This window comes from Larimichthys crocea, chromosome XIII (genome assembly GCF_000972845.2).
Source record: "Larimichthys crocea isolate SSNF chromosome XIII, L_crocea_2.0, whole genome shotgun sequence".
Lineage (NCBI taxonomy): Eukaryota > Metazoa > Chordata > Actinopteri > Sciaenidae > Larimichthys > Larimichthys crocea.
The window spans coordinates 9,335,566-9,350,350 of record NC_040023.1 but is presented as its reverse complement, the minus strand read 5'-3'; the positions used below and the strand labels follow the sequence as shown (position 1 = coordinate 9,350,350).

Here is a 14,785-nt window from a genome sequence, read left to right as displayed (position 1 = left end):
AAAACTTTCTAAATAAATGTTGAGAGTGCCTGACTGGCCCCGTTGCACACATACATTATATTGACACTTCTTGACTTGACTTCAATAAAGTTAGTCAAAGGCAGGCTTGAGGTTTCCAAGCAACCAGGGTTGGTCAGGCAGGTCAGTGCAATTAACTGGTCTCTGTACTCCTCATAGCAAGGAGGTCAAAGCCCAGAACTGGACCGTCACCTTGCTGCTGCGAGGCCACATAGACCTGGATATGAAGCAGATCTTCTGTCCCAATGGACCCTTTTTACAGCAGAGACTGTGACGCTGTAAACAAAGGTCTGTCCCTCCCAAACACAGCAAATGGTTACTTTTTGCTGAAACAGGTCGTGAACAGCTTGGCCACGTTCTTGCGAAGAACCTTAAAGAACTCTTTGACATGGTTCTTCTGTGGGCTCATCAGATGTCTTTTCAGAGTCTCAGCTACTGCATTAGAAACAGACTCCTGCTCTGTCAACAGGGACAGTCTCAGAGTCCCTGCACCACCAAAGTTACTTTAGAATAACAGCTAAAAAATAATGAATACAAATAAATAAATGACAATAATAATGATACTTTACTGACCTTTATCACAAGTTCACCTGGTTCTCCGTCCCGTGTTTAAAAGAAGCGGCAGTCTGTGTGTGTATATATATTTATTTATTTATTTTTTTTTTTATAACACCTTCAGTGTGCTCATAGTGAGCTCTTTCATTCATTTTGTCACAATGACACGTGTTATATTTATTTATTTATTTATTATTCAAAAGGCTGAATATTTCTTCTGACACATGTTTACTCAAGCAGGCTCCATAGACCTTATTTATTTATTTATTTATTTATTCATTTTATTAGAGATTTATTAGAGACTTTAGCACGAGCTCAGCTTCAGTCTCGAGGAGCTCAGCTGACAGCTCTCTGCTTTGTTTACATCCCGCTCCGGAAGCACGCGCCTGCACTGCTATTGGCTGTCGTGATCTGAAGCTCCGCCCACCACAAGAAACCCGAAAGTACAACTGAAAAAATAAATAAAAAAACAACATTAATGTAATATAAATGTTATTTTATACACATTATAAGACAAAAACTCCTTAAATAAAACGTAAATGATTTATATAAGTGAGCTAAGTTGGCGCGAAATGACTGTTTGTTTGTTTTATTTGTGTTTTAAAGCGTAACGTCAAAACTAAAAATAAATAAAATAATTTTAAAAACTATAATAAACACAATTAAAGTTTTTTTTAAGTGTTTTTAACCGTTTTTAAGACTTTAAATTAAATAATTAAATTGTTTTAGGCGGTGGGAGTATTTTATTTTACACGCATGCGCAGTGCGCCGCGGACGCTCATATGTTGGCGCCAGCGCCAACCGGAGTTTGATTTGGACTCGGAACCGAGAGGTAGGTGGAGGCTGTAGGTGTTTGTGTGCGGGGTTAGCGAGCCTCTTTAAAGCTGTGAGTTATAAATCTGCAGTTTGTTGATGTTTGGCTGCGTCTGTGACGTTAATTATCCACATTAAAGAGCGTTAAAGCGTCATGTGAGCTTAAATAAAGATGTCACACTCCGTGTTTTTACGCGATAACGCACCTGAGTCGTCATTAAACTGACCGCTCGTGCTCCAGCAGTGATAAACTCATAAAGGATGTGTGTTTTTAAAGCTTAATTAACTTTTTAATCGCCGCAACTTGGCACAAAATGTCTCCCTTTGTGTCGCTGCTGCTGCCTCGTCGTGCAGCTCTCAGGTCGGTTCTGTCTCATGCATCTTGCAGCATCTTTAGAGATGATCAGGTCCAGAGTTTGAAGCTGCAGAGAGTTTCAGTTTTAAGTTTTTGCCGCGCCCGCTAATTATAAATATTCGCGCGTTTCATGGATGACGAGATTAATAATCCGGAAACAATGCGGATTTATGTATTTGCATAAGAGCTTTCAGAGTGTGAGCTGTGCAGCTTCAGACAGACAGCTGCTCGTTTCCCTTCCTGCACACTAACTTCACTGTTTCCTCTTTTTACAGACAGAAGCAGCCACAAACATGACTAGACGAAGGTAATTATGGATTATTATTAATTATAATGGGTTTTGTTTTTGCTGCAGCTCTGTGTTGAATTCAGTTTTTGTCTTCACAGCGGTCGCCTGCAGAAAAGATCTGAAAATGTTCTGGGGCAGAAAGGCAAAGTCGCAAAGGTGAGCTGCAGGTTTAATGAAGTATATAAGCACAAACATGTTCTGCGTGTGGTCTGACATTCAACTTCTAACCACTTGTTTCCAGCAAAGCAACAGAAAAAAGGTTCAGCCGCTGTCGAAGCTGCAGTGTGAAAAGGTTCGTCTCCTTTTCTTATGTTATATAATCAGTTCAGGTCACATGATAGATAATAAATATTCTCCTGACCCTGTATGAAGCTGAAAAACAACAAAACACAAATAAAACTCACATGTTGCATTTCATTTTTCCTTCTTCTTCTTCTCATCTCAGAATCAGCTCGTACTCGAAAGTTCCGCCAAGTCTCGTCTCCTCGTCGAGGCGGCGTCAGAGAAAGGAGTCGACCGCGACGAGGCCGGCTATGAAGGAGACTCCTCAGTTCAGCCGTCGCCTCTGCCTCATCTCGGGTGATTATTGTACAATATTCAATCACGGTTTGACACGCAATCATCTTCTAAACATGTTTCTCCGTATGGCTTTAATCTCCTGTTTCGTTGGTCAGTCCAAAACGCAAAGATAATCCATCTACAACAAGAAAAACGAAAACATAACCACATTTAGTAAACTTGAACAATCGAAATATTTGCAGAATAATTCACTTTCTGTGGATTAATCATCTTTGTCCGTGTGTGTGTCACAGGTGGGGATCTTCCGAAGACGTCTGGGTGAAGATGATCAACAGGGAGCAGAGTTACAGACACAGTAAGAGCTTCATGAGGAAACACCCGAGAATACAACCCCGAATGAGATCGATCCTCCTCGACTGGTTAATCGAGGTGCGTCTTCAGCCGAATAATTCACAGTTCTTCTTCTTTGTGTTTCTGGAGAAAAGGCGTGTGCCTGCTGAAATATGTCAGTTAAACATTCATCCTTTTTTAAAAAAAATGTGGCTGTGTGTTGTAAATGCATAAAAAAGCAACATGCATGGACTCTAGATAGACCTTCAGCTGTCACACCCAAATGAGTCAGTTCCTGTTTGACCCAGAAACTGTTTTTAGATATGTGGCACAAGCCTGGTTTGTTATCTTAAGGCTGAGCTTCATGAATAACCTCAAAGTTAATATATATATGTATAGAGAGTTTGCATAATGAGGCCTGTTATTTTGTTGGATTCTGTTTTAAAAATGCATGATAAATAAATTAAATTATGATAAATAAAAACACGAGTTTAGCATCAGGTGCACAAGCTCTTACGTTGCTGTAGAAGAAGTTGATTGATCACTTCGCTGTCATCGAAAGGTTCACCAGTGATACATTCATGTTGTTGCATTGGTTTTACCAGGTGAGCGAGGCGTACACTCTCCACCGGCAGACGTTCTACCTGGCTCAGGATTACTTCGACCGGTTCATGTTGACGCAGGACGACATCGAGAAGAACATGCTGCAGCTCATCGGGATCACCTGTCTCTTTATAGCGGCGAAGATGGAGGTGAGGACAAACGGATGATCCGAACTAAACTGCAGCGCTGTGACGGTTTCAAGCAGAACCCAGATTCAACTTCAACAGCAAAATAATTTAAAGACTTTCTACTTAAAGGTTCAGTGTGTAAGATTTGGGCCCTTTTTTAAAAATTTTCAGTATGTTTACCTGAAAATAAGAATCTTTATTTTTGTTACTTAAATTATTACAGTGAGTGTAGCGGCCTAGGCCAATTGGTCGACTGAGGAAATCTTATTTTTGACAACGCATTGAAATCATGAAGAGAGATGAAGGTGATCTTGAACGTTGGAATTATTTGAAAATTGACAATTTATACGGTCAAAAACTTGCGTCAAACCAAACCTCATTAGACTTCAGAGTGTAATTATAAAACCAATTAACCACTTATTTTCCCGTGCTCATGCGCACTGAGAGTTATACCCTACACACCCAGCAGTCAACTGAGAAATCTTTAACAGGCTCATTGAGCTTGTTGGCAGCAGTGTGAACACACACACTTCTTCATAGAGTCTTATGTTGTGTCCTTTACAGGAAGCCTGTCCTCCGAAGCTCTCTCAGATGGCCTACGTGACTGCAGGGACCTACTACGAAGACGAGATTCTTCAGATGGAGTTAATCATTTTAAAGGTATGAAAAGTCTCTTTTGACTTGTCGTCGTTCTTCATTAAGGCTTCTTTGTATAATTCTTCTTTATTCGTGTTTTACAGGCTCTGAACTGGAACCTCTGTCCTGAAACCGCCGTGTCTTGGCTGAAACTTTACTTCCAGATGGCGTCGATGAACACCAACTCTGACCTGCTGGAGCCGCAGTTTCCTCAGGACGCTTACATACAGATGACGCGTGTAGGTGTTCATAGGATTCTCCTTTTTTGGTCCATGGTATCAGTGGTACCCCTCTCAGAGCTGATTACTAATGCCGTTTCTCTTGCAGCTCTTGGACCTGTGCATCCTCAACATAAACTCTCTGGACTTCCAGTATCGAGTGTTGGCCGCTTCGGTCCTGTCCCATTTCATTCAACGGGAAACTGTTGAACAGGTTTCAGGTAAAATACAGAATGTTTTAACTTGACATCCTGATCCACAGCGAGGTTTGTTTTTTTTCCTGTATGTAAACACGTTTTGTCGTCGCTTGCGTTCAGGTCTGTCTAAAGAAGCCACCCAGCTGTGCGTTAACTGGATGGCCCCCTTCGTTGAATCGGTGGGCTGGTCCGGCCGAGCGAAGCTGAGAGATTTTACCACGATTAAGGCCGAAGACAAACACAACATCCAGACGCACACGGACTACATGACCATGCTGGTAGGCGCGCTATTCACTATTCCCCATACTTCTTATTCTTACATATTCCAGGAATTTCAGCGCCCTACTCCTCCCGTAGTTTTGGTCGCAAATACACGAAAGAGGTATCAAAACGACCGGCTCGGCTGGGAATGGTGTGCTGTGACTTTTCTAAGCTTCTTTAGCCAAAAAAATTGCCAAAAAACACACCAAAGTTTACATTGGGTGTGTATTAGTAGAATGTTCCAGAGCTAGAGTGGAGAGGGAGAGAAAAATTTGTCCAAAAATACATTTACAAACAGCTCTCGTGGCCACAGATGTTACTCTACAGAAATTATTTATACATAGAAATGTAGGGAAATTTGTGGGCTACACAGCAATATCACTGCTGAAGCTGTCAGACTTCTAGTTTTGGCGGGAGGCGCACTGATGCACAAGGATCACCCACCGACAGCCCCATCTACTCCCATGTAAATCGGAGAGGAGAAATTTCCCAAAGGAGCACGGGGCACCTGTTCTTTCTCTCTCCCCAGGTCACATTTTTTAAACTTTAGACACTGAAATTTGGCATTTACATGGTCGACAAGATGAGGATGCTCACGGTCATTTCGGCTTTTTGATACAACATACCGTTTTGGCATTAGTGTCCACTAGTTTGAGGGGCTTCATTTAGAGATTTTCTGTGTCTCTCAGCAGTGGCTCACACACAGACAGAGCACAGCTGCGGTTAATTGCTCTGACCTGCAGCTGACCCTGGTTGCTTAGCAACCTCAAACCTGCCTTTGACCAACTTTATTGAAGTCTCTGTGCTACTGCAGTGTCAATAGTAATATATAGGTGTGACAGAGTTTTGTTTTTTGACTTTATTTCTGATCTTTTTATTTTTAGGACGGAAGTAAAAATGAGGTGGACGATCAGTTCCTCACTCCTCCCAACAGCACGGAGAAACCATGCACACACTGAACTACAACAAAAACTCTAGTGTAACTGGAGACCGAACCGGTGCAAGGAAAATAGGCTGATAACTGGAGTGTGGACGGAGCTGAAATCTGGAAAATGTTGTTAAACATTTTCAAAGACTTAAATCAGCCAAAGCTTTTTTTTTTTTTTTTTCTTGATTTTTAGCCGTTTTAGCGACTCGGTGCTTTAATTCAAAGAAGAAATGTTTTTTTAAAAAATGTCTGTTTGCTGTAAAAGAGTCATTTCTAGGAAATGATGTTCGATTACTGAAAGATGTGCAATTGTTTTTGTAGCATATGAAATGTTTGAACACTGCTTCAGGGTCAGTTTAAACTGCTAATTTAAGATAACTTGGAAACACTGTTCAATACGAGTATACACTTTTAAAAATGAATAATACTCACTGCATATTCTTCGGGTTGTTTCTCAGTTATCTTTACCAAGATAGTCTGATTTATTTTATTTTTTTAAATTTCAAATGATTGTAAAAATGAGCAACTTTGTATTTATTTAGTTTATTTTCTACCACAAAATAAAATATACATCCTCTCCCTCACAGTGGTTTACACGTTTTTTTTAGAAATACAGTTTGGCCATCGCCTGCAGGAACCTCTTCTTTCTTTTCTGTGCAGCCAGCTGCAGGACTTCTTCGGGGTTACTCGTGTTCAGCTCCGCCTGTCCGATCGCTTTTATCTGAGGACAGATACGATGAGATATGTACTGAATATTAGCACGACTGATGCTGTCGAAGGCTGATATTTAACTTTTAAAGTGGTCCTTTGATAAGCTAAAGCATTTGTCCTCATGTCAGCTTTCCAAAAACAGTTCTTACCGCTATTTGTCTCTTCTCAGTCTCGCCTCGTTTGTGGTGAATATCTAATGACAATTAAGGAAGAATTTTTAGAAAAGTTAGTTTCTTTAAAGAGTTCAAACCAGTCGAGCTGATGCTGGATTTGAAGGTCTGTATTTGCCCCTCAGGAGTCACCAACAAAAGGATACGAGTGAGGTACTCGAGGATGGTGACGTCCCAGATGTAGTCGTAGAAAGAGTCCATGGCGTCGTGACTGTGGTGACAAAACAAAGATGAATGAGACGAGTTCAGAGTAACGCTGCTGCTGCTTAGTCGTGGTGCTGTCAGGTGTGTCGTACCTGTTCTGTTCCTGAAGAGCTTTAAATGCCGTCATGTAGTCCACCTCTCGAAGGAACTGACAGAGAACGGCCACCTGAAGACAAGATGGTTTCATTAGAATAAAATCAGATACATGTGTACAGCTGTCTGACAGTGGTATTGTACAGGGCTGATCTCTGACCTGTGTGTGGCAGTTCATCATTGAACAACACTTGATCATCCTCTTCAGGACCTGCAGACAACAGTCGGCGTTAAGACACGATAGACTCACGATGAGCGAACTGAAACTGTGAACGTAGGCGTTAATGTTTCGGCAGAAAACAAAGTGAGTGACCGGCGTGATGTACCTGGTCGGTGTAGACGTCAGGGGGAACAGCTTTGGTGAAGAAGTCCGAGCACACAGCTCCGGCCTGGAGGTAAAGGTTCAGCGCAGCAGAGTACTGATTGGTCACTGCAAACAGAGAGAGATGAAGTCAGACTGAGACATCTGGGTTGTTATATTATATATTATTTAATGTCAGGTCTCCTCTTCTTTGTGGTTTTCTTACCAAAGTAGATATCGGCCTGCGTGATGAGCCACGACTGGTTGTTGGGATTCAGGGTGAGAGCGTACGACACAAGTTCTTTGACCGTCACCGCGACAGCTTCAACATCGACTGCCTGTATGCTGCTCGACACACACGTTACACACACAATCATCATCATCAACGTCACATTTAGTCGCTTTGTTTGAGAAATCTTTGACATTTCATTGAGAAATCAAATCTGGGATGGGGAAAACAAAGATATACTGAACATCAGCGGTGACTCTCTTCTGTATCAGCCATTCAAACAAAGTGAAAAAACAAAAACCAAGAAAGGTTTTTTTATTTTACAGAGCAGAGGCCTCACTGTTTCTGCATGTACAGGTTTGTGGACTAACTTCTCAACGTGCACTTCAAACTTACCCGTTAATATTGGTGTTGTGTCCTCAGATAATTAATAAAATTATCCTGATGGATAAAATGTTTAAGTAATTTGTTTGTTTTTTCTTTAATTAACTGCAAAGCCGACACCTTTTTGGAAAAAGACGATTGCTATTAACCATCTTAAAGCATGTTGTTTTATTTGTGTACATTTGTTTAACAAGATCCTGTTACCTTTGACTGTCTTTCATTTATTTCAGTGTTTCTTTGTTTGTTGTTCTCCTTCTTGTCATTGTTGTGTGATATTTGTATTAAATGAATCTTGTTCTTACTTTGGAAGAGAAGACGGCCAGATGGAGAGATGTTCTGCTGTAACTTCATTCACGATATCATCCTGAAGAAAGAGAGAAAACACTTTATATCCGCCTGCGCGCTTCCTCGTTTTGCTCGTTACGTGATCTTTTTGAGCTGTAAATGTAGCTCGGATCGGAGACGTACTCGCACGATGCTGTGGAGCCTCACGAACAGAGAGATGAGGGTCGTCAGCACCAACGGCTCCTGTGAGAAGATAAATCAGATGAAACCTGTTGGTTTATAAAAATAATGTCTCCACGCTGGGTTTAAGTTCGGCTTGTTGGATACTTACTCGAAGTTTCTTGATGAACGTGATGAATTTGCTCCTAAACAATGAAAACAAACCACGATGAGCTCCTGTGTGTTCTCATCATTAACAGTAAACATCATGAACTCTGACGTGTTTGTTTACCGGTACAGGATGCCCATGGAGGACTCCCTGTGTTTGATGAGGCCCACTCTGCCGTCGTGGTTCCTCTTGTGTTGGATGGACAGGCTGCAGATCTGAACCACCACATCCCAAAGCTCCTTCGCCGTGCGACGACTCTCTTTAGGACCCGGCAGCTCTTTGCACGTTGAAGCGAGGAGCTGACCGAGCTGTCGGGACGAAACAAAGGAGACGAATTTAACAAGAGGAGACTGTGGAGGGTCCATCGTCACAAACTCAATATTGACTGGCTGCAGCTTTAATTGAAAACAGACACAGGATGTTCTTCTCTAAACAGATTTTCTCTGTATTTAAAGCGACTTTACATTTCTTAGTCTACACCCGTCACACAAAGGTTTACTATCTGTCATCTATGATAAGCTGGTCAGACATAAGACTTGGTCCTCTCTATCTTCAGGCTGGTTATTTTGACATCTCAGCAGTTTAAGGTTGTGCACGGCAACCACGGTCCGCGTATTCTGGACGTGTCCCAGTCTGGAAAAATACTGGAGAGACGTTTTCTGAATCTTGTCCCTAATCCTCGACCTGTTAGTCATCCTTGTTGGCACCACTGGGGGAGGATGACGTGCACCTAACTCCAATAAAATGCAGCACATTGTCCTCCGCCTCGCTTTTGGATAGGCGTGCAAAGACAAAGAGCGTTCAGTGGTTGAAGGACATAAGTCCTGTCCAGCATTTAAGCTATTTCAGCGGCGTTCTTAGATCAATCTGTTTATGAAACGAAGTGTCAGAAACAATGATAACATCCTGAGGCATTCACAGGCCTTTCACCTTGATGTATGGGTTGTTCATGACCAGAGATGGTGGCACCTGCAGAGTCAGGTAATCGTTCTCCCTCCAGTTCAACATGAAGGCGACACACTCCTCTCCTACCACCTGACGCAGAGGCACATCTGGAGACAGAGGCAAGGACGTCTCGTAATTTAGAGCATCTGTTTAAACACACAGTCGCAACAGAAAAACAACCAGGCAACTCTACATCCACTCACCGTGAATCCTCATCTCCAGGTAACCTCTGACCCTGCTCACCAGGTCGGGGGGCGGTCGCTCCTTGCTGCCCTCGGCCGCCTTCGTCTCGTGAGCGCGGACCTCCAGCAGCAGCATCTCGTTCAGCATCACCTGCCTCAGCTTCGGGGAGAACTCGGTGACGAGCTCCAGACAGGCTGAGAAAAGCTGCCGTGCGTGGGCAAAGTCCTGAGAGAAGAGGAAGACGGGATTGTTGATTTTCTTACACCGTCAAGGGTTTGAAGGTTTGAGCCAGCTTCACTGGCAAGTTACACGTCTGTGCACACCTTTATTGATATGCAGTGGAGTCCTTTGGCCATCAGGATGTAAACCAGGTCCTTTGTCAGGTTGTCTTTGATGCCGAGGATCACGTTAATGTAGTCTGGAGGAACTTCCCACTGCACACACAGACAGAAAGTGATATTTTAATATTTAAAAAGTCAAATGAGTCATTATATTTTGGCATGAATCGAAGTGGATCATGTCGTTAGCTTTCTGAATTTGGTTTCAGCGCTTCGTTCTCTCCCAGTTTCAGTTTGTTGACCTCTGACCTTACTGTTGACCCTCCAGAAGGGTCGCTCGGCCATGCCGTGGAGCTCGATGAGGATCTGTCTGATCCTGCGAGGCTCCAGTAAAAGGATGAGCTGCTGCTCCAGCTGCCCGATGTTCACACTCGCTGAAGCTGCAGAGGAATGACAGCGGTGAGCAGCAGTGATCTATCGCTCTGTTGATAACCAGACACGCGAGTACAGGAAAAGTCTCAGTGTCGTACCTGGAATGTCGTAGAAAGAAGGCAGAGGCTTGGCGCTGAGGTTGATCGTGGCCGATCTCTTCCTCATCTGCTCCACCAGGACCTTCCTCTCCTCTTCCTTCAGCAGCTCCATGAAGAGCTTATGAGACGACACCACGAACAGCAGAGGCAGCTCCTCCAGGCTTTCACACAGAGTCCTGCACGACAAGAATAACTTAACAGTGAGGACGCTGTAGGTTTTGCCATTCCTCAGACTAAAGTTTTATTGTCACTTCAGTTTGTGCATCAGACAAACTATAACCCTGCTGTCACTCACTTCATGAAGCTGGCCAAGTTTCTTCGAGTAGTCTCAGACAGACGCTCCTTTTCCAGAGAAAGTGTGCAGACCTGCAGGACAAAAAAACAGAACGTTTAAAACTAGCTTTTCATTTTACCATCACGAGAAAGAAATCAGTTCGAGTTACACTCTGAACTCCTCGAACCTTTGAGAGGAATACAACCATAAAAAAAGACGAAGAACATTTTGAAGTCTAAGTTTAAAGAAATCTCATTAATGTTGGGTTCAAGTTTCTCGTGAGAAAATGTCCCTGCTACAGTTTTCTTACTGTTTTTATCATAAATAAAACTGTCATAATCAAAAGACTCTACTGTATTTAAGTTAATCGAGGTTATTAGGCAGTGAAAGTAACAAGTTAATTCTGAGACATCCTCTCTATGTGCCGAGGTTTGTGAGTCTATCGTTGGACGTCCCGTGTATTAAGTCGCAGATGAAGAACGCGAGTACCTCTAAAATAAAGTCCACCATCCCTTTGCTGGGCTTGAGGAGGAGCTGCTGGAAACGAACGCTGAGGACTTCTCCTTCCAGAGCATCTCGGACGGCGTTGCAAACGCACACTTTGTGGCAAACCTCATCCAGACCCGACTCCCTGCACGAGTGTTAGAAACAGTTTGATATGATTGTTTGTGGATTTAAAAAACGGACTAAAACCTTTGAATTAGTTTGTGGTCTCACCCTTGTTGGACTCTGTACAGGAACTCTCTGAGAACAGATCGTCTGAAGTTGTTTGGCAAACTGCGGGACACGTTATCTTTGATGAAGGCTTCAATGACGGCCTGTCAGAGCAGAGAAATGGACTGTTAAGAGTCGGACACAAATCTTTAAGCTTCACCGTCTCTGCTGTGTCTGCGCTGACCTGGTAGCTGCGCGCTCGGATCAGGCTGTTGATCTGATCGTAGGCGGTGGTCTGAGAGTCGGAGTCGCAGTCTTCAGTCAAAGCTTTGCAGGCGTTCCAGTAGCCAGCCAGACGTTTCTCATCCAGGTGAACATGGACAGTCGAGTCCAGCTGAAGAAAATAAAGACTGAGAACTTTGCTGGAGGCAAACACTTTGTAACTTCACATCAGCGAGTAGCGATACCTTCTTTAACAGCTCCTTTGTCTGTCTGAAGTGATCTCGAGCTTTCCGATAGGCTGACTGGTCAGTGCAGCCTTGCTGGAAGAAAATACCTCCGACGTCGTAATGCACCTGAAACGTGAAATACAAATAAACACAAGTACAGACATGTTTCAGAGTATTCTCATTGAAGACAACACTAACCTGACAGTGCAGCTCATCCGCACTGATGCGAAGCCCAGCAGTCGAGGACTCCGTCTCTCCGTTGGCGGCGGCGTCAGCAGCCAGCAGATCCAGAGTCCTCAGAGTGTGAACGTAGAAGTCTTTCTTCAGCTGCAGAGCTCCCTCCAGGACGCTGATGGAGTCGGTCGCCTGCTCTTTCAGCTGCGGGCACGAGAAGAAATTTATTTCTTGCATCTCAAATGTGAATAACACGTTCGTTAATGTCAGTGACGGGATATTTCATTAAGCGATTTCCGCTTAGGAGATCAAAAACTCACCACGGTAAGGATGTTCTCAGTCATTTCTTTCTCCTGCTGCACAATACTTAACCTAAGAGAGACAAGAAGACAAGACTTTTTAAAACTTTATGTGCATCTGAACCTGAATTTAAAAGTTTTAAAAGAGCATCTTGAGCTTATTCCATTAAATCAGATTTACATGTTCATCTGGTGAGGTCCGGGTTTGGTCTGTTTCTCTGGAAAGCTGCTCAGCACGATGGTTCTGATGGCCCTTTGAGAGACACGAGAAGGGTCGGACGCGTTCAAATTCTTTGTTATTCTTCCCACTAATGTGAATTAAATCGCTAAAAACTCTGAGACACGACAGTAATCAAACATATCTACTGTCTACAACAGTGACGGTGCATCTGATCTCTGCGAGTGTCGTGTTACTCACCAGCGGTTGTATATGACGACAGCCATGGCTGTGGTAGGAGGCAGAGTGGACAGGTCCAGGTCCACATGTTTCACCCCTGGCGGCACTTTGCTCACACACAGGAGCTCGTTCAGTAACATGTTTAATACTGGAATGGTCAAGCTGGCAGGGAAGGACAAATGATTAGAAGATGATTTTAAAGGGATGTTTTTCAGTCCAATTATGATGGAATATTACATTCACAAAACGTAAAGGGTGACATGACAGAAAGTAACAAATCTTCAGGTATGACAGGTACTACTAACTAAAAGAAGGATTGCAGGGTCCTCTACAAAGCCTTAATAAACAGCATGAAACGCTGACACACTGAACACCAACCCTTTCTCAAGAGCATCCAGGTCCCACTTCATGTGTGCAGCCACTTTCAGAGCCAGCAGCTTCAGCGTGCGGTTCCTGCGGTTGTCCGCCGGAGGCTGCACCTGATTCTGCTCGTTCACCGACGGCTTGGACGCCTGCTCCAGGAACTGGATGATCAGCTGCACCGATGCCGGGTCTGTGGGAGTATGACACAGAAAAACACACACATGTGCATTAATTACAGGTGTTTTGACTAGGAATACATCCAGCCTTGAATGTGCAAACATTTATAGACATCTACCACACTGTACGATAACACTGTGCTCACCTGGGTTTGACTTCTGCAGGTGTTTCTCCAGCAGGCTGCCGTCCAGGAGGAACTCAAACCAGGATGTCTGCAGCGGCGTGCTGGGCCGGCCGCTGGTCACAGCAGCTACCCGGTCCGCCGCCTCCGCGCTCATCCTCCCCTGAAGAACACAGATCCATCTTTTAAAACATCATAGACAGATGTAGACAGCCTCAGTGTTATCCAGGTGAACAGGTAAAGTGTGAATCAGGAGCTTTGCCACTTTTCATACGTACATTTCACACTTAATACTTCTTGTGATGGAGATTTTCACATTATCTGTCTCTCATATGTCCTCACTGTAAACACACGACCTGAATCAGTGCATACATGTGTTAATTATCTGACTATAACGTGGTTATAGAAGCATAACAAGTAAACAATTATAATGCATCTATATGAGCTACTCATGTAGTGTTCAGGGTGAGTTTAATCTGATCGACGTGTTGTCCCGACGGGGCGGATTTCCACCTTGTCCACGAGATTAGACGTAACAGGACTGAACAGAGCTTGTTCGGGGTTTGTTAAATCAAACGCACCCTTCCTTCTGTGTGTGTGTGTGTGTGTGTGTGTGTGTGTGTGTGTGTGTGTGTGTGTGTGTGTGTGTCGTTGTTTTGAGCTAACTGGCTAAACTGTCCGGACACGGAGGGGGGGCGGTGATCTTACCTTAATAAAAACGAACAGCTAGAAGATATCTGACTTAAATATGCATTAAAAACGTTAAAATAACAATAAGTGCTGGGACAGCGACACGGACTGTTTGCCTCTCACATAATTCATTCGCCGCTTCGACATCTTCGACACCGTAATTCCGGTTCCGCTGCGTAGCCGGGGAGACACACGGTGCGCCATGTTTGCGCATGTTTATATACTCTGTCTGCGCGTGAGCTTGATTTGAAAAAAAAAAAACCGTTAGTGTGCGCGTGAGCTTTATTTGAAAAAAAAAAACGTTAATGTGCGCGTGAGCTTTATTTAAAAAATAAATAAACCGTTAATGTGCGCGTGAGCTTTATTTAAAAAAATAAACCGTTAATGTGCGCGTGAGCTTGATTTGAAAAAAAAAAACGTTAATGTGAGCGTGAGCTTTATTTAAAAAATAAATAAACCGTTAATGTGCGCGTGAGCTTGATTTGAAAAAAAAAAACCGTTAATGTGCGCGTGAGCTTGATTTGAAAAAAAAAAACCGTTAATGTGCGCGTGAGCTTTATTTGAAAAAAATAAAATAAACCGTTAATGTGCGCGTGAGCTTTATTTAAAAAAATAAACCGTTAATGTGCGCGTGAGCTTGATTTGAAAAAAAACGTTAATGTGCGCGTGAGCTTGATTTGAAAAAATAAATCGTTA

General features: G+C 43.2%; 2 protein-coding genes across 3 annotated transcripts; one reads left to right on the top strand and one right to left on the bottom strand.

The window, feature by feature from the left end:
- Nucleotides 1-1,340: 1,340 nt before the first annotated feature.
- Nucleotides 1,341-6,345, top strand: LOC104924407 (G1/S-specific cyclin-E2). The gene is made up of 12 exons (XM_019253203.2): nt 1,341-1,405; nt 2,017-2,048; nt 2,129-2,186; nt 2,272-2,322; nt 2,476-2,609; nt 2,843-2,978; nt 3,485-3,631; nt 4,175-4,270; nt 4,351-4,485; nt 4,574-4,685; nt 4,782-4,939; nt 5,807-6,345. Exons 2-12 carry the CDS (start codon nt 2,035-2,037, stop codon nt 5,879-5,881), a joined length of 1,116 nt encoding a protein of 371 aa, XP_019108748.1. The 5' UTR covers nt 1,341-1,405; nt 2,017-2,034; the 3' UTR covers nt 5,882-6,345.
- On the bottom strand, nt 6,266-14,323 carry ints8 (integrator complex subunit 8). 2 transcript variants are annotated; one of them, XM_019253194.2, is made up of 28 exons: nt 14,213-14,323; nt 13,424-13,562; nt 13,117-13,291; nt 12,760-12,900; nt 12,523-12,594; nt 12,363-12,414; nt 12,067-12,246; nt 11,887-11,994; nt 11,664-11,813; nt 11,483-11,583; nt 11,255-11,396; nt 10,787-10,857; nt 10,492-10,667; nt 10,271-10,401; nt 10,007-10,117; nt 9,704-9,908; nt 9,486-9,607; nt 8,679-8,863; nt 8,559-8,592; nt 8,411-8,470; nt 8,245-8,306; nt 7,556-7,674; nt 7,355-7,458; nt 7,189-7,239; nt 7,028-7,101; nt 6,878-6,942; nt 6,711-6,754; nt 6,266-6,571 (listed from the first exon to the last, which is right to left on the bottom strand). In XM_019253194.2, the coding sequence occupies exons 1-28, from the start codon at nt 14,291-14,293 to the stop codon at nt 6,455-6,457; spliced, it is 3,072 nt and encodes a 1,023-aa protein (XP_019108739.2). In that variant the 5' UTR covers nt 14,294-14,323; the 3' UTR covers nt 6,266-6,454. The 2 variants fall into 2 exon arrangements, with proteins under 2 accessions (XP_019108739.2, XP_019108740.1); XM_019253195.2 differs by having other exon boundaries at nt 6,455-6,571; nt 14,108-14,279.
- Between the last annotated feature and the right edge of the window lie 462 nt (nt 14,324-14,785).